The sequence below is a fragment of the Marmota marmota genome, unplaced genomic scaffold (genome assembly GCF_001458135.2).
Source record: "Marmota marmota marmota unplaced genomic scaffold, marMar, whole genome shotgun sequence".
Classification (NCBI taxonomy): Eukaryota; Metazoa; Chordata; class Mammalia; order Rodentia; family Sciuridae; genus Marmota; species Marmota marmota.
The window spans coordinates 1,007,112-1,034,981 of NW_026000141.1; the positions used below are offsets into that span (position 1 = coordinate 1,007,112).

At 44.1% G+C, this 27,870-nt stretch overlaps 2 protein-coding genes across 17 annotated transcripts in view; both read right to left on the reverse strand.

Annotated features, from left to right (window-relative positions):
- Znf84 (zinc finger protein 84) overlaps positions 1 to 27,870 on the reverse strand; it is a 50,691-nt gene that overhangs the window by 20,374 nt on the left and 2,447 nt on the right. For 2 of the 13 annotated variants that reach the window (XM_048785851.1, XM_015505580.2), the window contains exon 1: positions 3,401 to 4,547. The exons of 1 other annotated variant lie outside the window; for it this stretch is intronic. The gene's annotated coding sequence lies outside the window, so the exon portion shown is untranslated. Of the gene's footprint in view, positions 1 to 3,400; positions 4,548 to 4,842; positions 4,982 to 27,870 lie in introns of those variants that run through there. 10 more of the 13 variants (XM_048785847.1, XM_015505576.2, XM_048785849.1 and 7 more) reach the window with 10 other exon arrangements.
- Positions 15,004 to 27,870, reverse strand: part of Znf26 (zinc finger protein 26) — a 15,319-nt gene continuing 2,452 nt past the window's right edge. The window contains exons 2-5 of one of the 4 annotated variants that reach the window (XM_015505595.2): positions 22,603 to 22,818; positions 21,136 to 21,262; positions 20,793 to 20,888; positions 15,004 to 16,939 (exon numbers count right to left, since the gene is read on the reverse strand). In XM_015505595.2, coding sequence (XP_015361081.1) covers positions 15,570 to 16,939; positions 20,793 to 20,888; positions 21,136 to 21,262; positions 22,603 to 22,641 — 1,632 coding nt within the window. In that variant the 5' untranslated portion in view covers positions 22,642 to 22,818 and the 3' untranslated portion in view covers positions 15,004 to 15,569. Of the gene's footprint in view, positions 16,943 to 20,792; positions 20,889 to 20,981; positions 21,034 to 21,135; positions 21,264 to 22,602; positions 22,819 to 27,870 lie in introns of those variants that run through there. The other 3 variants (XM_048785852.1, XM_048785853.1, XM_015505596.2) reach the window with 3 other exon arrangements.

A 27,870-nucleotide genomic window follows, 5' to 3' on the forward strand; every position in this document is an offset into this window, starting at 1 on the left:
CATCTTGCCTATAATCCCAGTGGCTCAGAAGAGTGAGGCAGGAGGGTAATAAGTTCAAAGCCAGCCTCAGCAATTTAGCAAGGCCATGAGAAACTTATGAGACACTGTCTCAAAAGAAAAAATATGGGGCTGGGGTTGTGACTCAGTAGTAGAGTGCTTGCCTAGCATGTGTGAGGCACTGGATTCAATTCTCAGTACCACATATAAGTAAATAAATAAATAAATATCCATCAATAATAAAAATTTTAAAAAAAAAGAATAAAAAAAAAAATGAGCTGGGGATGTAGGTCAGTAGTTAATTGCCCCTGGATTCAATCCCTGGTAGACAAACAGCAACAAAAACAAACAAAAGGGCTGGGGTTGTGGCTCCATGGTAGATCAATTGCCTGACATGTGTGAGGCACTGGGTTCAATTCTCAAAAATCCATATGCAACAAAATGAAATTAAACCCCTATCTATCACCATACACAAAATTCAATTCAAAGTGGATCAAGGACCTAGGAATTAAACCAGAGGCACTGTGCCTATCAGAAGAAAAAATAGACCCTAATATCCATCATGTGGAATTAGGCCCTAACTTCTTTAATAAGACTCCTATAGCAGAAGAATTAAAAATCAAAAATCAATAAATGGGATGGATTCAAATTAAAAAGCTTCTCAGCAAAAGAAACTATCAATGAGGTGAAGAGAGAGCCTACATTTTGGGAGCAAATTTTTACCACTTGCACATCAGATAGAACTCTAAGCTCTAGAATATATAAAGAACTCAAAAAGCTAAATACCAAGAAAACAAATAGCCCAATCAACAAATGGGCCAAGGAACTGAATAGACACTTCTCAGAAGAAGATATACAATCAATCAACAAATATATGAAAAAATGTCCATCATCTCTAGCAATTAGAGAAACGCAAATCAAAACTATTCTAAGATTTCATCTCACTCCAGTCAGGATGGTAGCTATTAAGAATACAAACAACAATAAGTGTTGGCAAGGATGTGGGGGAAAAGGCACACTCATATATTGCTGGTGGGATTGCAAATTGGTGCAACCAATATGAAAAGCAGTATGGAGATTCCTTGGAAAGCTGGGAATGGAACCACGTTTGACCCAGCTATCCCACTCCTTGGTCTATACCCAAAGGACTTAAAATCAACATACTATAGTAAAACAGCCACATCAATGTTTATAGCAGCACAATTAACAATAGCTAAGCTGTGGGACCAACCTAGATGCCCTTTAGCAGATGAATGGATAAAGAAAATGTGGTATATATACACAATGGAACATTACTCAGCAATAAAAGAGAATAAAATCATGGCATTTGCAGGTATATGGATGGAGTTGGAGAATATAATAATAAGTGAATTTAGCCAATTCCAAAAAACCAAATGCTGAATATTTTCTCTGATATAAGGAAGCTAATTCATAATGAGGTTGGGAGCGGGAGCATGGGAAGATTAGACGAACTCTAGATAGGGAAAAGGGGTGGGAGAGGAAGGGAAGGCAAGGGGGTAAAAAAGATGGTGGAATGAGATGGACATTATTACCATAAGTACATACATGAAGGCATGAATGGTGTGAATATACTCTGTATACAACCAGAGATATGAAAAATTGTGTTCTATATGTGTAATATGAATTGTAATACACTCTGCTGTCATACATATTAGAATAAAAATAAAAATAAAATAAGTATATAAAACAAAGGTCCATTGACAACTAAAAAAAATTTAAAAAAAAAAAAAGCTCTTCATTTACATATCTTTTTGTGACCCAAATTTCAGTGCCACCTCAGGAGGACAGATTTCTCTCAGTTATAGAAGCAACTTATTTATATCCTAAACTGTGATAACACATGCATTTGAGACCAGCAACTAGCAGTTACCATTAAACAAATATTAGCAGTAACTATTGTTGCAAAAGTAAAATTATGACAACATTTTTAAATGTATACAAGAAAAACATTACAAGTAACTCCTATTGCTAATCTAGCCACTATTATTTTATTTTATTTTATTATTTACTTTTATTTATTTATTTATTTATTTATTTATTTATTTAGGTGGTGGTACCAGAGACTGAACCCAGGGGTGTTCTACCTCTGAACTAATTTTGAGACTGTGTCTCACTAAGTTGCTGAAGCTAACCTCAAACTTGGAATCCTCCTGCCTCAGCTGCCCCTCCCCCGCCCCAGTAGCTGGAATTACAGACATCTGTGACCACACTGGCTACAGATAACATTCTTAAGAGATTGAGGAAGCTAGGGATATAGCTTGGTGGTAGAGGGCTTGCCTAACATGTGAGAGGCCCTGGGTTCAATCTCCAGTATCATCAAAAAAAGAAGAAAGGAGGGAAGGAAAGGGGAGGGAAGAAGAGGGGAAAGGGAGGGGGAAGAAGAGGAAGAAGAGGAAGGAAGAACAGGAGGAGGAGAAGGGGGAGGAAACAACCTAGCAGGTCATTGTGGTTTACATCTGTAATCCCAGCTACTTGAGAAGCTAAGAAAGGAAGATCATAAATTCAAAGCCAGCCTGGGCAACTTGGTAAGACCATGTCTCAAATAGAATAAAAAGTGCCAAGATGTAGACCAGTGGCACAGTGCTAATGCACAAAGTCCCAGATTCAATCCCAGGTATAAAAATAAGTAAAATCTCTGAGCAATTAGGAAATTATAGCCCGCACATGTGCACACACACACACACAGATATACCATGAACCAAGAAGATACTCCACAAGAAACCTAATTTTCTTTGCATTATGCTTTCACTTAGTTTCACAGAATAAAATTATGACAATGTAAACAATAAATCTCTTTATCATTCAAATCATTTTCTTCGCAGATGGCTGAATTCACAGTGTAATTTCAACTTCCTTTATAAGCTTGTAAAAGTCTACTTGGTGAGGGTTAGTCAGATTTCACTGAGAATTTGTCAAAAGGAGAGATCCGTGAAAATGAGTTATATTTCATGCGGAGAATATCAAAGATTGAGAATTTTAGGTGAAAGGGATGTGATAAGCAATCTGGGTAGTTTTAAAATATTTCTAAAACTAGGTGTGGTCACACACACCTGTAATCCCAGCTACTCAGGAGGCTGAAGCAAGAGGATCACAAGTTGAGGCAGCCTGGACAACTCAGCAATATGCTGTCTCAAAATAACAAATAAAAAGATTCAACGCATGAGGCTCTGGGTTCAATCTCCAGTATCATCAAAAAAAGAAGAAAGGAGGGAAGGAAAGGGGAGGGAAGAAGAGGGNGGGGGGGGGGGGGGGTGGAGTCTGATATTTGTTACTCTGTAGACTCTAGACCTGCCTTTACTCAGTGAAACAAAAATTTACAATGTTGGACCTTGAAGGAGGAGTTATCCCTGAACTAACTCTCTGATAGTCAGTCCTCACTTACCCCCTCAGCAAAAGAAGTCTAAGCCCCTCACTGCAGAATGTGGCTCATTTTAATTTCATTGGCTTCATTTTTTCACCGTGGCAGTTTCCTGCGAACAATACATTGCTCCCTGTGATAGCAGCTCTCACGTGCATCTTTGAAAGGGAGGGGCAACTTGCATTTTCATCCTACAGTTCCAGGCTTCTTCGAATTCTAAGAGAATATCCAAGAAAGGCAGAGAAGAAAAAGTAACTTACTTGCCATGCACCAGATGATTTTTCCCCACAAAACCCAGTGTAGAAAACCCAGTACAGAGAACAGCAAGGAGACAGGCACTTTGAATCCCAGAGATTTGGGAGTCAGCAGACTGAGGCAGGAGGATCCATTGCAAGTTTGACACCAGCCTCATCGACTTGGGAAACCCTATTTCAAAGCAAAAAAGGACCTGGATACCGGGATGTAGCTCAGTGGTAGAGGACGCCTAGGTTCAATCTCTGGTGAGAGAGAGAGAAAGAGAGTGAGTGTGTGTGTGTGTGTGTGTGTGTGTGTAACAAAGAGGTTCACCTCTTTCCCAACATGTACCACGATGCCAGGAAGCCTCACACCTGGGCCCTGGACCTATGCAGTTCTGTTCAGAGCCTGTGATCACCCACCGCAAGACAGAGGGGTGGAGTAGGCAAAGGCCTTCTCTGCTCTGTCTACACTCAGGGCACAGGTGCAACACAGTCCCATATGCAGAACTGGTATCTCCGCTACAGACTAGGAACAAAAGCAAGAGAAACAGACAAGTCATCAGGAGCCTGATGAGAACTCCCGGAGTAAGTTTAAATTCCCCACTTTGAACAAAACATTTTAAGGAAAGATAGCAATGATATGCCGTTATGACTTAAAGCAGCATGTTCTCAATCTTGTTTTTTTTTTTTAAGTAAATATAAAAAAGTAAGACGCATTAAAAAGCGTACCTACGTTTGCTGACTATAAAGGCACCAAGGCGACTACCTTCGGTCATGTATCAGGAATAACGCTCTTTTTAATGTTTATTAAAATGCTTGAAACCCATCACACATTTCATATTTATCATAACTGATAAAAGCACACATCCTGAATTAAGTCCTTGACTTCAACAAAACAACCTGCCAGCAGAGCGATGTCAGACCAGCACCACCGGCTGAAACAAAGGCACAGTCAGCAGCAGGTTTCACAACGGCAAAAGTCTCTTCGATGAAAAGGGAAGCCAGTATCAAACCCAGAGCCGACTTCAGGCCAAGAAGGGCCCGCCAGGGTCAGTCTCTGCCAGGTCACCTACAGAGCGCAGCGGCCGCCCGCGATCTAGCCCGGCCTCCGCGCGCCCCCGGCTCCCGCCCGCATTCCCGCCCCGCCCCGCCCCGCCGCGCGCCCCCGGACTCGCCCCCGGATTCTCGCCCGCGCACCCGCCCCGCCCTGCCGCCCGTCGCAGACACCACCTCCCCTCAGCCGGCTCGTCTCCCGGATCCCCCAACATTGTCGCGCCGCCCAACCAGACGCAGAAATACACAACCCAGCGCGGGCCACCGAAGCCCCAAGGACACAGCGACCAGCGCGCAAGCCTCCGGGCAGCGAAGGACAAAGAGCAGGGCGGCACGGCAGAGAGCGCGTGCGCGATGGAGTGTAGCGCAGAACTACCGCTCCCAGTGTGCTCTGCGGGACGCGCGTCCCGTCCGATACGCAGACGCCGGGAAGCCCCTGGGAGAACCCCGTGGGAGAATCCGTGGGAGAGCCCGTGGGTGGAACGGTGGGAGCAGCTGTAGGAGCAGCCGGTCGGTGGAGCTGTGGGAGCTGGAGGACCGTGGGAGGAGCCTTTGGAAAGAGCCTGGAGAAGATGGGGGGGGGCGTGGGAGGAACCTGGAGAAGATGAGGGGCTGTGGGAGGAGCCTGGAGAAGATGAGGGGCTGTGGGAGGAGCCTGGAGAAGATGAGGGGCTGTGGGAGGAGCCTGGGGGATGGGGGGGCTGTGGGAGGAAGGGGGCCGTGGGCGACTGCTTCAGGCGAAAACTACCTCCTGATAAATGTCTTTTTTTTTGAGGGGGGGGGTTGTTGATAGACCTTTATTTATTTATAAACCTAGTGCCTCACACATGCCAGACAAGTGTGCTACTGCTGACCCCAGCCCCAGCTCCTGATAAATGTCTTTGTTTCTGTACCTTGGGCTCTGTTTAGTGGGGGCACACCCTTGAAACACACAGCGGCTCTCACTAAGGATGTAGCTCAGCGGTAAAGCACTTGCCTAACATGCAGAAGGCCCAAAGTTGCCTTCCATGCCCAGCACTGAAGAAAAAAATTAATTCCTAATGGCTCTGTTGTTTGCAAGAGGTTCCACAGAAGCATGCCCTCAGAAGGCCTGTATTTGTTTGAAGGTGTTCATTAGGCACCTCTGAATCCATCTGAAATCGCACCTAATCATATTATAGCCTGCCCTGCATTTCATCTTTTTTCTGATGACCTTGCTTTTGCTGAGAAGGTTATTGAATAGAAAGACATTTCCTTCATGTAATAGCTCAGTTTTAGTTTCTCATTGCTCTCATTTTGTTATATGCATAGAGAAAGCCAGGTAGTGTCCTGAATACATTGTTTAAAATTCACTTATCTACAACATTAGAGGTCAGTAGGTAATGTTTGTTGTGGAGCAGGCTTAGCTGCAGGGTAGCCTGGACACTGGACCCCCATCCGTTTGGTTCTTGATCACTTGTTTGCCTCAAGTCTGAACACTCAGCCCCCACCCATCTGGTGCAACCAACACCCACCCATGTCTGACCCCTGCTGGGTCTGCCTGAAGGCAGAAGATGACACCCTTAGCAACTACTGTATGATCCAATCACTGTAAGCCAACAAGGCAGCTTGCAGACCCAAACACCCCATTAGATTTTGGCTATAAAAACTCTCTCTTGCTCCCCCCCCATCTCTCTCTCTCTCTGATTCTCTCTCACTCTCTCCTCTCTCTCTTGCTTTGCTCTGAGAAACTAATGTGACTCCATTTTTGAGAAACCAGCCTCTACCTCAGAGCAAAGCCTGTCCAAGGAAGGGGGCGTGACCCTTGTCCTTGGAAAAACCCACAGAGCACTCCTAAGCACATACCCACCCAGCTGAGTTGTTTGTCTGTACCAGGAGAGGTCTGTGGCACCACGTGTCCCTGACTCAGGCTAGGTAAGGACCCATAGCAACCCCCCTAGCAACCTCCAATCAGCATGAGACAGGGAAAATACCTGGAATGCCAGATGACCCCCCAAGTAGTTTATGGTGGTTGATAACATGTTGGGAAACCATGTAGTTCAGCACATACACCCCTCATGGCCTAAACCAATCAGTTCAAAAGAATGCCCTTCTTGTACTAACCAATCACCCCTACCCATCTTGTTCCCGCCATTGAATGTGCTAATCAATGTTAAGAGTTGTGGTTTAATTTTCCCGCGGGATGGAATGATTTGCTGTGTGATGTAGTGATGCATAGAGTATCCCCCCAAAACCTATAAAATCTCACTGAACAAAGGACCGGGGCTCACTCCCTGAGACCACTGTGATGGAGCTGTTGTGAGTCCAGGCTAGAGCTTCCAATAAAGACTCTTGTGTGATTGCCTCGGATTCGGCTCCTGGAGGTCTATTGGGGTTCCACTAATCTGGCATAACATCTCCCCCACCTTTTCTCTCTCTCTCCTTTTTCTCCTATCGATCAAACATCGCCACAATAAAGATCTCTTGGTCGCTCCAAGTGTCATGGTCACTTTCCTTTCAGGTAAATTTTCCATTTTACATCTACAAAACAAAATCCCATTTTCTCCGTGTTCTATGGAATTTCACTATGTTCCTTCAAATTCCCCAGCAAGCTCTTTCACAAAGGCTCTGCTGTTACCCTCTCCAAGGCCCTACAGGCTTTAATAATATATTCCATGAGGTTCAAGCATGTGGGAGGCCACTCTGAATGATTTGTGTTCTCAGTCCTGGAGTGGAGAGGCTTTGTTACTACCTGGACATTGCCCCAGTCCCGGAAGTTTGAGGATGTGTCTTCAGACATAGGTGTGTCGCCCCATGGATTGAGCTACACTCACCTGTTCCTTTGTGATATTACCCCTTTGCCCTGTTTGGGATAGAATGTTCCATGGAAACACTTTCTCTTGTTCTGCCTTTGGGTATGGCCTTCCTAGATGTCAGTCAACCTGCTGACAGCAGACATCAGGAAGCTAGACTCAACCCCCTGAAACCTGACCCCTTGCCTCATTTGAATGGCTTCCTCCCAATAAAAGGGTTTAGCACGTGCACTCGCACGTTTTCTCTCTCTCTCTCTCTCTCTCTCTCTCTCTCTCTGGACCCTTAAGGTCAGAGGAGCTGTACAGGAACCAAAGAAAAAGGTATCTCTGGCTCTTGTGTGGTTATATCATGCAGCCCAGTTCCCCTGGAGTGACCCTGAGTGTTTCAGTGAACATGACACTTGCAAATTCTGGGTGGTAACACCCAGTGCCATGTTTTAAGTTTTTATTGAATAGCACCCCACCCCAGTACCAAATTTTTATTCCCATCATAACTGCTTTCCAAAATATCACCCAAAACTTTATAACATACATGATATGAAGATGTTATTATTTTTCACGGTTGGACTACTTGAAGTTTCTTAACATTGCAGCCTCTCAAGAACTGCTTTACTGACGTAAGCCAGTGATCCCAATGACTTGGGAGACTGAGGCAGGAGTATTGAAAGTTCAAGGCCAGCCTGAGCAATATGGCAAATTTGTTTCTCAAAAACTAAAAAAAAAAAAAAAGTTTGGGGATGTAGCTCAGTGGTAGAGTATCCCGGGATTCAATTATGGGGAGTTAGGGTTAGGAGAAGACTGCTTACATGATAGATGGTTTTCAAGAACAAGTATTCCAGGAAGAAAGAAAGACACACATTGCTTTTTATATCCTGAAAAGTGTTTCACCATCACTTCTGAAAGAACCAGAAAGTCCAGTGGTCCATTTTCAGAATACAGTACTCAGCCTTAAATCTAAAATTAGAATGAAAGAAAGGCCCCCAGAGGGGATCTAGAGAAGGGAAAGTTGCAAAATAGCACTACAGCCTGTGGGTGTGGCAAATCCAAAGTCCACTGCACCTGAACAGCCCCTTGACAAACAGGAGGGCTGGGAAGGGGTCGGCCTGGCCAGCAGAAAGAGAACGGCAAGCTGCACGTGTGTCAGAATGCATTCACCCTAAGACTTTCCCACCACAAGATAACAAAGGGACTTGGGAATAACTTTAAATGACCCAAGGCATATTTCTTCAAATAACCCAATAGGAGACATTAAAACCTAGGTGACTGTACAGACGCCATAGTACTCAGCCAACAAGGAACCAAGGAAGGGACCTTGCACTCTAGATTGTTATGGCAAGATTGCCATAAATCACCTAGTCTATCTTAAAGCAGGAGACAGAACCTTTATTCACCTGCTGGTGGTCCAGATCCACCAGCTGGTGGCCAAGGAGCAGGCTGAAAGTCTGCACCCTTCGACCCCCTCCTGGGGTTTGAGTATACCTTTTATAGTCCAAAACCACATTAATCATAAGTGGCTGTTGCTATAATTCAAAACCATAAACAAACGTCGTGAGATCTGAAATCATAAGCAGAAGGGAAGTGAGTCAAAACGACCCTAGTTGAGTATAAGTTAAAGAATGATTACTAACATCTAGATGATCAATCTCTAACAGGGTACATTGTCCAAGAAAAATGGGAGCCAAAGAGAATACTTTTACATTGTATAAGAATTTCCATTTTGTGTTGCCAAACATGCTGTGCTAAGAAACTGTTGATGGGTACAGAGGCGGGGTGTTCCCATGGGAGAAGCATTTCTTACATAATGTGGGGTCTCCATTAAAATGGAGTCTACTTGGTCACTGCCCATATAACCTGGCCCATTACAAGGGAATAAAATGCTGGTTGTACCCAATATGTGCATTTCTGACACCAGATGCCAGATCTTGCAAGACAATCATTAAAATAAAGCCTCTGCTTGTGCTATAAGTCCACTATTTCAGAATATATTGAATAACAAATTCACAAGCTATTCTTTATTCCTTTCCAGCCTTTTTTTAAAAGTTCTAGTCTTTTCATATATTGAATCTGAAACAGTCTCCTGTAGAGTGCTCATAGATTTTACTTCATTATCCAATTTCATACGCCATGCCTTTTGATTAACTAGCTCATTCTCATTTGTTATCAATATAATTGGATTTATAACTGCTGTTTTCCCTTTTGTTTATTATGTCTCATAATTTCTTCATTAATTTCTTTTGCACTAAGTAAATATTTTTAATGTAAATTTGCATCTTTTTTCTTCAGTACTGGGGAATGAGCACTGAGGCTCAACCATTGAGTCAAACCCTCTGTTTTCATGTTTTAATTATTTTGAGACAGAGTTTTGCTAAGTTACTGAGTCTGGCCTCAAATTTGTGATCCTTTGTCTCAGCCTCCCAAGTAGGTGGGATTATAGGGGTGCATCGTTGCACCTGGCTGCAATGTTTGTGTTTTATTGTTTTGCAGTACTGGGGATTGATTCCAGAGATTTTTCACTTGCTGGACAAGTGCTCCACCACTGAGCTAAACTTCAAGAGCCTATTTTTATCATTTTCTTTTGCGACCGGGTCTTGCTATGTGGTAGGGACTTTCTCAAAACAAAGGAAATATGGTACCATCAGTATCAGTGTGCACATTCCACAAGTCTTTTGTAACACTGTGTCAACCATATAGTATACAGATACAATTCCCAGGCAGACCTTGTTACCTTGCATGGGAGCTGGCATGAAGAGAAGGCTGACAAGAGCTGATAAGGATGTGACTCCTGGTTGGGCCCTCCACCTCTGAATAAGAATCTGCTGAGCCCATGCCAGCACTCATAAACACACTTCCTGCTGAAGGCCCAGATGTCCTCTCTGTGCCAGAATCCTGCAAGAGCTAAGATGCCCAGGCTGGCCTTGAACTTGCCATCCTCCTACCTCAGGCTTCTGAGTCACTAGAATTATGGGTAGCTTAAAGCTTGTAATGCCTTTTTCTTAGAGATTTTTTTCACCATTTTTTTAGTTACTTCCTCCAGGGATAGCTACTACTGATTTATACTACTTTAATTTGAATCAGATATTAAAAATATTTTTGAGCTGGGTGTGGTGGCACACACTTGTAATCCCAGCGGCTCAGGAGGCTGAGGCAGGAGGATGGCAAATTCAAAGCCAGTCTCAGCAACTTAGTGAGGCACTTAACAACTCAGCAAGACCCTGTCTCAAAATACTTTTTATTAAAAAATGGCTGGGGATATTGCTCAGTGGTTAAGCACCCCTGGGTTCAATCCCCAGTATCAAAAAACAATCCTATTATTCATTTGTTATTATTATTGGGGAGGGTATTAGAGATTGAGCCCAGGGAGACTTTACCACTGAATTTACCTAGCCCTTTTTAAATTATTATTACTTTCAGTTGTATATGGACAGAATAACTTTATCTATTTTATATGTGGTGCTGAGGATCCACCCCAGGGCCTCACACATGCTAGGCAAATGCTCTACCACTGAGCTACAACCCCAACAAAGCCCCAGCCCCTTAAAATTTCTTTTGAGTCAAGGTCTTGCTAAATTGCCCAGACTGGCCTTGAACTTGTGATCCTCTTGCTTTAGCCTCCCGAGTTACTGGGATTACAGGCTTGTACCACTATGCCTACTAATTTTATATCTTTTAAAAAGCTGAGGAAGTGTGTATTTACACCTTTTGTTATGCTTGCCATTTGTTTTCTCTGATTCTATTCATTTGCTGCACTGGCCTTAAGTTACTATCTGGAGTCCTTTCCCGGGCCTGACACAACGTGCTCCCACCTTTCTTCTTCCTTCCTCATGGAGTTATTGACAGAGTCCACTTCTCCATGCAGGGGAGGTGGAGGGGAGCAGCACCGCTTTATACACATAGGACTCTTGGTTGGCACTCTAGCTCCCCCTGAACACCCCACTTCCTGCTACCCTCCACTGTTTCTAAAAACAAGTTAGCTGTTGATCTTAATGGATTTCCCTTGTGTTCCATTTCTCTTTGATGCTCTCAACATTTTCTTCTTTTCAGATTTCAGCATTTTTAATATTATATGTTAGATAATGTTCTTTCTTTGCATGTATTCAACTTGAAGTTTACTGAGCTTTTTGAATGTATAGATGAGAACTTTTCAACAAATTTGGGAAGTTTTTAGGCCTCTCATTGCCTTTTGGGCTCCCTTTTCTCTCTCCTCTCTTTCAGGTATTTCCATTATACCTATGTGGGTATGCTTGATTTTGTCCCATACTTATCTGAGGCTATTTATTTTTCTTCATTCTTACCCTCTCTTCTTTGGATTACATAACCACGATCAACTTGTCAGTTTTTTAAATTCTTTTTTTCTAATTCAAATCTGTTGATGATCTTCTCTACTTAATTATTATTATTTTAATATTCCTTATTTGATGAACATTATCTTCATACCTTCCTTTATTTCTTTGAACATTCTTAGAACAGCTGCTTTGAAGTCTATGTTATCTGCTACTTGGTTATGCCTACAGGAAGTTTTTGTTTCTGTTAAGGCAATTTTGTTGCCTGCTGTTTTTCTCACATTATCAGTCAGACTTTCCTGTTTCTTTTTATGTTTTAGATAATGTAAAAACTCAACTTTGTATATGGGCTCCTTAGGCAATCATAATTGTTACAGCCAACTGTTGGCATAGTGACTGGCAGGTTACTTAGGTCTTTCTGTCCCACGGGGTGACATCTTTAATGTCAGACTCAATGAGAGTGCAGACTCGATCACCTACCATCACTGTGATGACAGTTTTGGCAGGGTCTTCTCTCTCTTCGTCAGCTGTTGACTATTAATTGCTAGCTATTGTTTTGACCTTAGAGGTAACTGAATCTTTTCTAACATCTGATTCAATTAAATCTGGGCAGCTTTACAGGAATAGTGTTTGAGGTCATTGGCTATGTTAGGACCCCAGGAGGGTGTATTTTAGCTGTCTCTCTCCCTGGTAACTCCAGCAAATTAGGAGCTTAGCTTTTGTCTCCAATGAGTCTACCAGTCTCCTCTTAATTCCATAGCATCACAACTTCATTGGAGGATCCTATAGGCTGGACTTACACTCCAGCCCATGAAGCCAGTTCCTTTAGGGAAAAACCTGGAACTCTGCCTCTCCCCATGAGCATAATTTTGAGTCACAGTCCTGGAGCTGGAGGTGGGGACAATGGCTCATTTTTCTTTGACTTACCCCTACCTTAGGATATGGAAGCTCAGTAGGGGGATGAAAAAGAGCTATGGTCTCTGGGGCTCTCAGCTTGTCTCTCCTGGTGTAAAATCTCTACTTTTAAAGAGTGGGCTGGGGTTGTGGCTCAGCAGTAGAGTACTTGCCTTGCATGTGCAAGCCCCTGGGTTCGATCCTCAGCACCACATACAAATAAATAAATAAATAATGATATTTTAAAAAGGAAGGAAGGAAGGAAGGAAGGAAGGAAGGAAGGAAGGAAGGAAGGAAGGAAGTAAGGAAGGAAGGGAGGGAGGGAGGGAGGGAGGAAGGGAGTGCGGGCTGGGTGAGGATGACTTGGTCCTTGTATTCTCAACATGCTAGACCTCATGTGGAGCCTCCAGCCCATGAGTGAAGGCTGGATGGAAAAGGAGCACCCACATCTTGGGAACCCTTGTGCGGTACTTCATCTCTGCCATGGGTAGCTGGGGGTGGGGGCAGGGCCTGAAGAGGCACCGTAGGCCTCAGCTGGGAGCTGGAGGAGTGGAAACCCTGGGACTTTTTACACTTCCCAAGTGGAGTTTCCACCACGGTGAGCTGGAAAGGAGGGAGTAAGATATTGCTCAGATGCCATGGACTCTCACTCATCACACCAAGTTTAGTAGGTTTTCTTGAATATGTTTCTCCATTTGATGTATGTCCTTTTGCTGTTTCCAGAGATTTTAAATTCTTTGCAGCTTCACTGGGATTCAGTCCAAAGAGCTCCTTAGTCTGCGTGCTGGAAGAGGAATTCCTTATCCCATCCTCTTTTGAGTACTTCTTTACTTTGTAGCACAGCAAGATAATCAAATTTCATCCCATATTTTCCCAACTGCAGCCCTAGACTGAGCCATTTCTCCAAGGCTCTCTAGTTCCTTACAGTGGGAAATGGTAGTTAGACAGCAAAGTAGGAACAGCCAGTGTGCTTATTTTTATTGGATGTAAGTGTGTCTCAGATCTGTCAGGATACAGTGCAAGAAATATGCACATCTGTGTCTATGTCTTTACACACAGTCATGAATTCATACTGACACTTCCCATTCCAGTCCAACACCACAGGGGTTCCTCATCAAAATTCCTAACTTCCTTTGCCAACAGTGAGAAACCTGGCTCTCATTTTCCGTACTATAATTACTTGCTTGGTCTGGAATACACATTAGTTTTAGTATTGCCTATCCATATCACTGAGAAAAACCAACTCCTCCCTAGAATTCACTCATTCCCTTAAGTTCTTAAGGATGAGAACATTAGTTGTATTATATTTAGGAACTATACATAGGGGAGGGTGGATACACTCACAGCACATTATATGCATGTATGAAAATGTTGCAAAGAAATCCATTATTTTGTACATTATGTATTAATAATGAAAAAATATACAAAAAGACACACTCAGTTAATTGTCCCACCCCTTACTCCAGTCTCACAACCTCAAGGCAACCAATGTTTCTAGTTTATTCATTCATTCAGTATTTCTATGGAAATGTGCAGCTATGTGATGTTTTGTACTTCCACTTTTGATTTAAAAAGTTGTTTTTTTTTTTGTACTGGGGATTGGATCCAGGGGTGCTTAACCACTGAGCCACATCTTCATCCCCAGCCTTTGTGTGTGTGTGTGTGTGTGTGTGTGTGTATATATATATATATATATATATATATATATATATATATAAATTTGGTTGTAGTTGGACACAATACCTTTATTTCACATATTTATTTTTATGTGGTACGGAGGATAGAAACCATGGTCTCGCACATGTGAAGCTAGTGCTCTACCGCTGAGCCACAACCCCAGCGCCCCCCCCCCACCAATGCTTTAAATTTTTTTTTCTTTTAAATTGTAGATGGACACCTTTATTTCTATATGGTGCTGAGGATCAAACTCAGTGCTGCACATGTGCCAGGTAAGCACTTACCACTGAGCCACAATCCTGTCTCCCCAGCCCTTTTTATTCTTTATTTTGTGATAGGGTCTTGCTAAGTTGCTGAGGCTGGCCTTGAACTTGCCATGTTCCTGCCTCAGCTCCTTAGTCACTGGAATCACAGGCATGGCCACCAGGCCTGAGAAGCAGCCCTGCAGCCCCATCCTGACCTGCTCCTGGATGTGACTTCTGAGAGCAAATACACTTGCAGGGGGGGACCTACCCTTCCAATTATAAGCCCAACATGCTTTTAGTTACATTGCTAAGAAATAAAGAGACGCTGGGGCTGGGGCTGGGGCTCAGTAGTACAGCACTTGCCTCGCACATGTGGGGCCCTAGGTTGGATCCTTAGCATCAAGTAGGGATAAATAAATAAAATAAGATAGTGTGTCCATCTACAACTAAAAAGAAAGAAGGAGACAATGCTGATACTTAGCATTTAATACGGAGAATACTGGGGGATGTTGTGTCACAAACTATCAAATATATATGAAAGTTACATTAAAAAATAAAATGCCAAATTCTTGAAAAATGCTATTCAGTGTTAATTAAGGAAAGTCACACAAAATATTCCTTAGCTTTCAGAATAAGTGCCTTGTGATTTTACTTTATCTACATATTAAAAAGAAATAAAAAACTTTTACACTCCCCCATGAAAAAGTCTATTGTTTATAATGAATTTTTTTTATTTTATAAAAACATAGCTTCCAATTTGGAATGTGGCTTTCCATGCAACACAGTTCCTATGGAAAATGCTTCCCTGAAGGAGTAAACCGCAAGATGTTCTCAGTTATGACTGTCCCAAGTCTTCTCACAACACCACACCTGGTAGGCTCACTGCTCCTGTCCCGTCAGTCCCCTGTGACTGCCTCCTGGGGGCTTCTCAGGCTCTTCCCAGCTGTGCTGGTCTCTCCCACATGACTCGTCATGTGAGTGCATTTTCAGGACCTCTGGTCATCACTCTGTTGCCCTTTGAGGACAGCTTCTCATGCTCACTTCATCACTCGGGTGTCCCCTCTGTGCGTCTTCCTGTGTATACGGAGCCCTGAATTCCAGCAGAAGGATTTTCCACACTCAGAGCACTTCCAGGGCTTCTCTCCCGTGTGAACTCTCTGGTGTTCACTGAGGGAGGACTTCTGAGTGAAGGCTTTCCCACACTCGCTGCACTTGAAAGGCCTCTCTCCTGAGTGGGTTTTCTGGTGGATCTGGAGGGACGCCTTCCTGGGATAGGCCTTCTCGCACTCACTGCACTCATAGGGCTTCTCTGTAGAGTGAGTCCTCTGGTGTATAATAAGCTGCGACTTCCCACAAAAGGCCCTCTCACACAAGCTGCACTCGTAGGGCCTCTCTCCTGTGTGTGTCCTCCTGTGGATGACAAGGTACGACTTGCTGCTGAAAGCCTTTCCGCACTCACTGCACCCGTAGGGCTTCTCCCCGGCATGGGCACGCAGGTGAGCAGTGAGCTGCTCCTTCCTGCCGAAGGCCTTCCCGCACTGACTGCACTGGTGAGGGTTGTTCCCTGTGTGAGTGCCCTGGTGCACCACCAGCTGTGTCTTCATGTTGAAGGCCTTCCCACAGTCGCTGCACCGATAGGGCTTCTCTCCCGTGTGCATTCTGGTGTGAACCAGGAGGTAGGACTTACTCCTAAAGGCCTTCCCACACTCAGCGCACTTGTGAGGTTTCACTCCTGTGTGAGTTCTCTGGTGTACAACGAATGGGGACTTCAAACTGAAGGCCTTCCCACACTCGCTGCATTCATAGGGTTTCACTCCCGTGTGGCTTCTCTGGTGCAAAATGAGCTGAGACTTCCAACTGTAGGCCTTCCCGCATTCGCCACAACCATAAGGCTTCCCTCCTGTGTGAACCTCCTGGTGGACGATGAGCTGCGACCTAAACGAGAAGACTTTTCCACACTCGGCACACGAGTAGGGCTTCTCCCCAGTGTGGACTCTTTGGTGGGCATTCAGGTTGGACTTGGCACTGAAGGCTCTTTCACATTTGGTGCACTCGTAAGGCCGCTCGCCTGTGTGGATCCTGAGGTGCACGATGAGCTGCGACCTACAACGGAAAGCCTTCCCACATTCGTTACATACACAGGATTTTTCTATGCTATGAGCTCTTTGATGCTTAGGAAAACATGATTCCTCACACCCATGAAAACCATCAGGCGTCTTTCTTACATAACCTCTGCTTGACCCCGAGTTTTGTGTCCAGCGTTTCCCAAGTGTATTACACTTATGGAGTCTTTGTCCTGAAGAAACGTGGGTTTTGCTTATGTGAAGTTTTCTGAACATATTACAAGCATGACTTCTCTCAATACTTTCAAACTCATCTTGATTTTTCTGGTACCAATCTTCCCAGACTTCTAAGGAAAAAGAAAACACCATGCAGTTCTTAAATTCTAATATGGAATTAATTAAAAAGCTTTAAAAATGCATGTAGTAGCTGGGGAGTGTATCCCAGTAGTGGAGTATTTGCTTCACATGCATGTCCCAGCACAACCAAAAAAAAAAAGAGTCTTTTTTTTTTAAATTGTGTTACTAGGCGTATGCCACTGTTCAAAAGAAATACTGGCCAAGCATAGGGGGCAAGGGGTGAGGGGGAGACTGGAATCAATCTCCTCATGAAACTGGCAGTGAATTAGCAGTGATTGAAAAAAAAAGGTGGGGGGAGGTTTCTAAAGGGGCTTAAAAAACTTACCCTGTACTTAGGGGCCAATTCCCAATTATTTTATATATGAATTTTATTACTGTGAGATTTTTACCTAATTAAAAAGTAAATTCAGGGGCTGAGGCTGTGGCTCAGTGGCAGAGCGCTCACCTAGCATGTGTGAAGCCCTGGGTTCAATCCTCAGTACCACATAAAAATGGATGAATAAAGTAAAGGTATTATGTCCAACTATAAGTTAAAAAAACTACAAGTAAAAAAAAAAAAAAAAAAAAAAGTCAATTCAGAGGACACAAGGTTCCTGGGGCCAGATGTTCAGGTCTGATGGCAACAAGACTTTAGAAAGGAGAACAAAGCTAGAAGCAGCGGCACGCCTGCAATCTCAGGACTCGGGAGGCTGAGGCAGGAGGGAGCAAGCTCCGGGCCAGCGCCAGCCACTCAGCAAGGCCCTGTCTCAGAGTAAAATAAAAGAGTCGGTTTGTGACTCAGTGGTAGAGCTTGCCCAACACACATGAAGCCCTGGGTTCCATCCCCAGTACTGCAAAAAAGGAAGATGAAGGGCTGGAGCTGTGGCTCAGTGTTGAAGCACTTGCCTAGCATGTGGGAGGCACTGGGTTTGATCCCCAGCACCACTTAAAAAGAAATAAAATAAAGGTATAAAAAATACAATTAATTTTTAAAAAGGAGGATGAATGAATCCCAAAGCCTAACACTTCAAACCGAGAAGAAATGCCAAGTACAAACTTCCTGAGGAGAACTCCTTGGCAGGGTTTAAGAAACAGGAAACAGGAAAGGATGAGCACATCCAGGACCCACTGGGAAACAGAGCAGAGAGCAAGAAGCAAAGTCTCCTGCCACCCAGAGGTGCTCAGTGGAGACCCTCATTAATAATATTCTTCCTTAGAAAGGTGTGTCTGGTTATGACATAAACAATGAGAAAGAAAAGCGCAGAGAAGCACATCAGCAAGTCAGCGAGGATGCGATGACAGTGGCTTGGACCACACTGAGGGAACCACTGGAGGAAGAACCAGAGTACCCACCGAGGGGCTGCCATGGGACTGAGGAAAGGGGAGGATCGCCAGCTCCCACACAAGGTGCAAGGCTCCTCAGAAACGCAGAGCATGGTGCAGGCAGAGGGCAGCTCTGGGCACTGCTGCATCTGAGGTTAGTGCCCACGCACCCACATGTGAGTCAACAGCCGGGCCTGAGTGCTGCATGCAGGAAAAGTGCACAGCATGTCAAAGTGACATAAGGCAGGGACCACCAGGGGACCAGGGCTGCAGGTGACAGCCCAGATCCAGGCCCAAACCTTGTCTGGTACTGATAGTAATGACCAGACCAGGGGCCAAGAGAGATGGCAGCAAGCGAAGGCCTGGGCACTGCTCAGGTCCAGGGCTACCAGAACAGGCAAGGCCCTGTGTGGGCCTCGGCACACCCGCTTCTCCAGAGCTCTTCCTACACAGCCCCACTCCAAGGGTAGTGGAAGACCCAAGTTAGGGTTTGTACTGGGAAGTGAGGCAGTGGACAGACCACAAGGGGAAACCATTAAGTGGCTGGAAGGAAGGCCTGGCCTTGCAGACCACCTCTGCATAGTACTCCTCCATTGCTGGATTACTGCTTAACAGAATTAGTCAGAAAACAACAGAACCCCCCAGAATCACAGACTGGAAGCCTGCAAGGTCTGGAAAGGAGCCCCAAGGTTGGTCTGATAACAGTCTGACTCTTCAAGCCTTACTACTCCAAGACTTACTACAACAGAAGTGGGCACTGATCAGACTACTCAAAGGGCCCATAGAATGGGCATTCTCTCAAAAGCCTGGGCTGGGGCTCAGTGGTGGAGCACTTGCCTAGCATGTGTGAGGGACTGGGTTCGAGCTTCAGTACCACATATAAATAAAATAAAGGTATTGTGTCCATCCACAACTAAAAAAAAAAAAAAAAAAAAAAAAGGGTCTGACTACAGAGGACAACAAAAGATGCTTCACGGGAAGTGCAGGGCACAGAGCCCTCCCTGACCTTTCTCTACAGGGAAAGGTGAGCCAACAATGACTGCCATCTGCCCTTCTAGAAGAGGAGTGTCTGGAGCTGCTCTATAGAAGACAACTTGCCAGTAGAGGCTACTGACTCCTTACTGTTTTATTCTTGTTAAATCCGGGATTGAAGACATACATTTATTTTCACAGACTAATGACAGGATGCTTATGAAAACAAACCCAGCAATACCAGCTAAGACGATGAAAGCTCCTAGATATGACTGTGAATCTGAGCTTCCTAGTTACAACAATAATGATCTAGTCTGGGTGGCAACTGAGGAGACGAGTATCAACAAGGTAGTTTTCAAAGGACAAAACAGTAATGGAGGCAGAAGCAGTTGAAAGATCAGCAAAGTAGAAAGGAAGCAGACAGAATTCCCAGTGAGCCCCAGTCCAGGGTGCAGCAGCAGCTGCACAGCAGCCACAGCACTGGGACAGGCAGGGCGGGGCCCAGGGTGTCCCCACGGCAGCAGGGTTCAAAGCCGGGCTTTAGGGAGTGCCTGCACCCTCAGGGCTCTGAACTCATCGGTGGCTTAGTCCACTGAGGGATTCACAAGGTGATGGCATTCCTGGGAGGTGGTGGGCACTGGTAGAGGTGGCCCCAGGGGCCCTGAGAGCACACTATGAAGGGCTTACATTCTCTCAAGACCTCCCTCCTGCCCTCCCTCTCTCTCCCTGCTTCAAGGCTGCCATGAAGGGAGAGCTCTGCTCTCCTCGGTCCTCTCTGCCACAATGCTCTGCCTCAGCATAGGACTGTTCCTGGGGGGCCAAGCAGCTACAGACCGAAACCTCTGCAACCATGAACCAAACTCTTGCCTCCTTTCAGTGGTTTCTATTAGGCGTTTTGTCACAACAACAGAAAGCCCACAGAGGGGGGAAACTGGGAGGAATGGCAATGTTGGAAGGAAGTTTCTTTCCATTTCTGCACCAGAATGAAGCCTGGGAAAGCACAGAGGAGCTCTCCTGCAGGCATATAAGCCCTAGCACCAAGTGCAGAAGGAGAACAGGAGGAAGGTGGCACTGCCGGTAATACCACAGTGGAGAGAAAAACCTAAACGTTCAGAATGGAAGGAGGCTGAACTGGGGAGCAAGCCCAGTGTGTGAAGGTGTGAAATCACACAGTGATACAGTGAGACCAGATGTGGGGCTGTGGGTGGAGTCTAAGCATTGCACCCACCAGAAAGGAGAAAGGAATGTGAGGGAAGAGGACGGATCACACAGAGCCAGGGGAAGAAGTTCTCTGAAGGTCTCCTCGACTGTGGGAAGGAAGAAAACTGACCCAGGAGGCAAACCGTGGGGCAGAGCTCAGAAGAAGGGCATGCCTACCTCTCAAAGCCAGGGAGGAAGGAGGCCCAGTGTGTCCGTGACTGCTGACCCGAGGTGCTCATGTCTCATCGTAAGTCAGCTGCAAGGGTTCAAGGACTCCCAAGTTCTATGCACAACACCCAGCAGTGCCAAGCTCTCAAGAACAGCCAGTTTACCTCTACACCTCCCATCTTCCTAGCTCTTACCCACCTGGACAGTTCTGAGTGGACATTTTGGCATTTAGTATCCACGGCTCTTCTCCTTGCTCCAATCTGAAGATTAAATCGGGTTTGGTACCATGATATCCTGTTAATGGAAAAATCACAAACGATGAGGGCCAAACTGCTGGAGATGAAATTAAGGGCTCAGAAACTACAAAACACAACCGCTCGTTTGTACCTTGGGAAACAGCACAACCAGGAGGTGAGGGCCCAAGAGGAAAACTTCACCTCTAAAGTTCAAGTTCATAGTCATTAAGTACATCAGAGGCTCCAGGGGGAAGATCACAAAAGAAAAGGTATGGTGATGTGTGACTTGGGGTCTGAGTACTCACCCACTGACAGCAGGTTGCTATAGTTTTCCAGGATCACTTCCCTGTACAGGTACCTCTGTGCAGAATCCAGTAGCTGCCATTCTTCCCAAGAAAACTCCAGGGACACATCGTTGAATGACAATAAGCCCTATAATAATATATACCCCATTCAATCAGATGTCATTACAGTAAGTGATACAGGAAAGACACAGAGCAACTGGAAAAGTAGAATTAAAACTCAATCATCAGCTTGTGCGAAGGAGCACACTTGTATTCCCAGCAGCTCAAGAGCCTGAGGTAGGAGTATTGTTCGAAGTAAGTTCAAAGCCAGCCTCAGCAACTTAGTGAGATCCTGTCTCAAAAAATAAAAATGGGCTGGGGATGTGGCTCAGTGGTTAAGTGCCTCTGGGCTCAATCCCAGGTACAGAAAAAAAAAAAAAAGAAAAGGAAATAANTAAGTGCCTCTGGGCTCAATCCCAGGTACAGAGAAAAAAAAAAAAAAAGAAGAAGAAGAAGAAGAAAGGAAGGAAGGAAAACATGAAAATAAGTTTAAAAAAGATATGGAAATAAAAGTGATTTGTAAGTTGCAGTAGGCAGAAGAGGGAGGGAAATTTCAGCATGATAGACTACTAATAACTTCTCTTATTGAGAATCATTTAAATCACCTTAATCACGTACAGACACACATTCACAAGAAAAGGAAAATAAAAATAAAGAGAAGGTATTAAGATATTTTAGCAGATTTTTAGAAAACAGAAAGCCAAAAAAAAAAAAAAGGTGGTATCTAACTCCAGGAGAGAAGCTAATCCAAAGACAAGCAGAGGGGCTGTTAGTGAAGAGTAAACCATCTGCCCACAGAAACTCCAAAACCTCTGGGACGGAAAGTCAGAATGCCAGAAAGAAGTGTGAGCTAGAATAGGGAAAGGCTGGGAGCCGTGTGCAGACCAGGCTCCCACGTCCCACCCACCCAGGATCTGGCAGCAGCTGTCACTCAGTCAGTGTACAGCCACACAATGTGCTAGCAGGGACAGGAGCTGTCGCCAACCATGCAGGCAGGGAGCAGAGCCAGGTGGCTGGGCAGAGGCACTGCAATGGAGACAGGGTATGGGCAGCTCTCTGCTGAGAATGTGAAAAAACAGTTGGCCTACAGGACCGGAGGACATGGTAAGGGCATCCCAAGTCAATGAGAAGCCACCAGAGGCTTTGAAGAGGATGGATTCTGCCCTATGTTCTGAAGGATGTTCTAACTGCTGTGGAGAAGTCAGAGGGTCGTACAGGAGCAGCACCAGGGAGGCCAGGGGAAGGAACTGCTTCAGCCCCAGCTGGATCCCTTTTTCTCTCCACACTGCTTAAGGCCACAGCCAGGTGCAGACTCTAGGAGGCGGTTTCCCTGACTCTGTGGAATGCCCACAGGATCCCTGAAGAACACACTTGGAGGGAGGGACACCCCAGAGGGAGAGACAGTGAGGGAACTCCAGGAAAACTTACAAGAGTTGAGGGAAAAGAACAGATCACAGCACGGCACATGGGAAAAACCTGTCACAGGCTGCAATCCCAATTATGCTGGAATTATCAGGAAGTTTAAAATAGCCAGGTTAGGGCTGGTGATGTGGCTCAAGCGGTAGCGTCCTCGCCTGGCATACGTGCGGCCCGGGTTCGATCCTCAGCACCACATACAAACAAAGATGTTGTATCCGCCGAAAGCTGGAAAATAAATATTAAAATTCTCTCTTTCTCTCTCTCTCTCTCTCTCACACACACACACACACACACACAAAAAAAATAGCCAGGATTAATATACTAAGGGCTCTAAAGAGTAAAGTGCACAGCATGCTAGGACACATGGGTACTATAGGCAAACAGATGAAAATCTCAAGGGAAAAAAAAAGAAAGGCTACAGATCAAAAACACTGAAAAAGAAATGAAGAATGCCTTTGATGGACTTATCAGTAAACTGAAAAAGGCAAAGGGAAAAAAATCTCTAAGCCTGAGGACATATCAACAGAAACCTCCAAAACTGAAGAAAAAACCCGTAACATAAATTAAAAGTAAATGAATGAGAAAAGATAAACTTGTGCTAGCTCAAAAGAAAGTAGGAGGCCTGGGGTTGTAGCTCAGTGATGGAGCACTTGCCTTACACGTGTGAAACACTGGATTTGATCCCCAGCACCACATAAAAATAAATAAATAAAATAAAGGTATTGTGTCCATCTACAACTAAATATATATATATATGTAATTTAAAAAAAGCAGGAGTAGATAGTACAGGTATTTCTTTCCTTTCTGCTTTTCCTGTGAAACTGGGGATGGACCCAGGAGCACCCTACCAACCCTTTCTGTTAATTAAACAATTTTTTTTTTTGAGACAGGGTCTTGCTAAGTTGTTCAGGCTGGCCTCAGACTTGCGATCCTTCTGCTTCTGCCTCCTGAGTCACTAGGATTATAGGTGTGTGCCTCCATGTCAAGCTAGACACAGTAATCTCAAACAGAGCTCACTTCAGAGCAAGGAAGGTTATTAGGAATAAAGAACTGCATTGCATAAGGATAAAAAGAAACAACAGGGCAGTTGTGGCTCAGTGGCAGAGTATACCACATAAGAAGATAAAAGGTTAAAAAAAGAAAAGAAATAAGAATTCCTAATTTATATGTGTGCAATGACAGAGTGTCAATATAGGTGAAGTGAAACTGATGGACCCCAGGGGGAAACAGATGATTCCCCTATCACAGCTAGATACCTTAATACCTCACTATCAGAAACACAGATCCAACAGGTTGAAAATCAGTATGGACACAGCTGACCTCAAAGACACCTTCAGCCACTGAATGTAACTGCTCTTTATGACCTTCACACAAGAACAGAGTGCACTGTCTTCTCAAGCTCACATGGACTATTCACCAAGAAGGCCACATTCTAGGCCTTAAAACACATCTAACACGTTTGAAAGGATTGAACCCATACACTGTATCCTCTCAGAACACAGCAGAATTAAACACAACAAGAAATCAATGGAACTAGAAATCAATAACTAGAGTTAATTGAAAAATCCTCCAAACACATAAAGATTCAACAACACATTTATAAATAACAAATAGGGCAAAGGAAAAGTCTCGAGAGAAACTTTAAAATATTTCACACTAAACAAAAATGAAAGTACAACTTATTGAAGTATATGTAATGCAATGAAAGAAGTGCTTAGGGAGGAATTTGTCACTGAATCATCCTTACTACCACCTTAAGAAATTAAGAGAATAGGAAAAAAGAAAAAAGGAAAGGAAAGCCAAATTAACTACAAAGTAAGCAAAAAAAAGGAATAATAAACCAGAAAATAATCATTACCCATAGGCTGGTTTTATGAAAAGATGGATGAAATGAAAGCTTCTACCCAGGCTAAGAAAACAAGAGAAGCCACAAATCACTGTCTTATGAATATAAAAATACAATGGAAAAAAGAGTCTGTGTTACAGTTTGGAGATGAGGTGTCCCCCAAAAGCTCATTTGTGAGACAATGCAAGAAAGCTTAGAGGTAAAATGATTATTAACCCAATCAGTGCCGGATGTGGCTAGAGAAAGTGGGCCATGGGGGAGTGGCTAGAGAAAGTGGGCCATGGGGGAGTGCCTTTGGGGTATATATTTTGAACCTGGACAGTGGAGTCTCTCTCTGCTTTCTGATCATTATGTGAGCTGCTTTCTTCCACCACATACTTCTGCCATGATGTCCTGCCTCATCTGGTGCCCCAAGGAATGGAGCTGGCTATCTACAGAGCCCTCAAATACACCTTTTTTCCTCTAAAAATTTATTGCTGCAGTTGTTATTTTAAGGTAGGGTCTTGCTGTGTTGACCAGACTGGCCAAGAACTGCAGAGTTCACATAATCCTCCTGCCTCAGTTTCCAAGTAGTTGGGACCACAGGCAATGCGCCACCTACCTGGCCCAAAATAATTTATTACTGTGGTGCCAGGATCAAACCCAGAGCCTCATGCATGCTAGGCAAGCACTCTCCATTGAGCCACATTCTAGCACCCCAAATCTTTTTTCAATGTTGAATTAAGCAAAGCTGAAAGTCCACCCCATCACCTATTAAATTCACAATTTTTTTAATATTTATTTTTTTTTTTAGTTTTTGGCAGACACAACATCTTTATTTGTACGTGGTGCTGAGGATCGAACCCAGGGCCGTGCGCATGCCAGGCGAGCACGCTACTGCTTGAGCCACATCCCCAGCCCCTAAATTCACAATTGTAATCAATTATTTTTAAAATTTAAACATTTATATATGAAAAAAATTGAAAAGTTTCAGAATATCAAAACCTAAGAGCAGAAAGGTAAAGCTCCCTAGTGGTTACAAGCTGGGATTTCTCACAGCCAGAACACAGAGAAGTGAGTTTGTAACAGTGACTTGGACACTATTTTTATTAAAAACAAAGACTCTCCAAATGGGCCTGTACATATAACAGGCATCTCTGCCTTCATTTTGCATCTATGTCCTTTATTCTGAGCCAGTTAATGCCTTAGCTTTTTTGTTGTTGTTGTGACAAAATACCTGAGGGAAAAAAAAAGGGGGGGGGGACAAAATACAGTCCCTGAAAATGTGTCCCCAAGGACTCAGTCCCTCCAACTAGGTCCCACCTCTGACAATTGTGATCATCTCCCAATATCCCCTTCAGCTATGAGTGCATTGATGGATTGGTGCACTGATGAGGTCAGAGCCCTCAGAATGTGCCTGAGCTCTTTGTATCACCAAATAAATTTACAGGGAAATAGCAACATTAATAACTCATGTATCTTGAGGAAAAGATCTGGACAAAAACCCTCAAAGCTGCTGAATACTTAAGAGGAGGGAAGCAATGGCCAACAGAGTTTGGGGTGCTATTTAAAATAACACTTCTTAAAGAGAGAATGTAATTGAAATCACACTAAACAGGAAAATCTATAAAGCTATTTTCACAGTAAAACACAAAACAGATATCTGTGTACATAATCCTACAGGTAAAACAGACATAAAAAGCACAAAGGAGGATGCACAACAAAAAGTATATTGCAGCCATGCACGCCTGTAATCCCTATAGCTCAGGAGGCTGAGGCAGGAGGATCACAAATTCAAAGCCAGCCTCAGCAACAGGGAGGCACTAAACAACTCAATGAGACCCCGTCTCTAAATAAAATACAAAATAGAGCGGGAGATTTGGCTCAGTGGTCGAGTGCCCCTGAGTTCAATAACCCCGGTAACAAAAACAAAACAAAACAAAAGTATATGGCAAAATTTTCTGTGAAGTAGAATAGAAGGAATTGATGAACCCAGCCTAATTCCATTTTAAGAATGGGAGCCATCTCATCACAAAGTCATGAAAAGTTCATTTCTGTTTTACTGTAAAATACTAAGATTTCTATTTGGCCTTACCATAATTTGATGTTTTAAAAACTTGCTTGAGATTCCTGCCCATGCTTTGAACTTACAGGTGCCTGGCTCTCCTTGACCAGTTAATCACCCTCCCTGAAATCCCAGCTGCTCCTCATCAACTCTGATGAGTCTGCTCCCTACCTTGAGATGTTAAGCTATGCAGATCATAAACCTGCTAGATAGGTTACTGTATTAAGCTTGCCTGAACCCTGTCAGCTGTAAATTCGCAAGACATCACCTTTGTAACTTTTGTTATAAACCCCCCTCCCTTGCCCTTAGATCAGACACTGTCCTCTGGCCTATTTTTTCAGGTGAGGCAGTCGCTGGTCAGCTCTCTTGTGTACACAATATAAACTTGCTTTAATTTGGTTTAAAACTGGAGTCCGAAGTCTTTTCTTTGCATCGTGGTTCAACAGGAATGAAGCAATCTTTTATACTGTGAATATAACCCTACAGCATTTGTGTCCATAAAAAATGACAGAGAAAGGGTGGGGGAGGGGAGACGAGGAGGGGGGNGGAGGGGGGGGAGGGAGAGAAGTCTGTAGGGAGGGCTGAGGTTGTAGCTCAGTGGTAGAGCACTTGCCTAGCATTTGGGGGGCACTGGGTTCGATCGTCAGCATCCCATAAAGATAAATAAATAAAAGAAAGGTATTGTGTCCATGTACATATAACAAGAAAAAAAGTCTGTAGGGTAAAAAGATGAGGTGGGAAGGCAAGAGGGCTTTTAAAGGCAGAGAGAAGAAAATGTGTGTGCATATGTATACACACCCACACACATACATGGATACATAGAGAATGATAAAGCAAATGATTACAAAATTGTAACAACTGAGGAATCTAGATGAAGGTGCACAGAAACTTTTCTTTTGTGTGTATGTGGTACCACAGATGGAAACCAATAATTCACCACCCCCAGCCCTTTTTATTTCTTAATTTGAGACAAGGTCTCACTAAGTTGCTGAGACTGGCCTCGAACATGTTATACTCCTGCCTTAGCCTCCCAAGTCACTGGGACAACAGGTGTGCACAACCATTCCCATCTCGGAAAGTTGTTTTTATTTTACAACACGGGAAATTTAAAAATACTATTCTAGCAATTTCTCTTAGTTTGTAAATTACTTCAAAACAAAACAACTCCAAGGTTTTTCATCATGATTCTTCACTTTAAAAGTCTAATAATATTGGGCTGGGGATGTGGCTCAAGCGGTGGCGCGCTTGCCTGGCATGCGTGCGGCCCGGGTTCGATCCTCAGCACCACATACAAACAAAGATGTTGTGTCCACCGAAAACTAAAAAATAGATATTGAAATTCTCTCTCTCTCTCTCTCTCTCTCTAAAAAAAAAAAAAAAAAAAAAA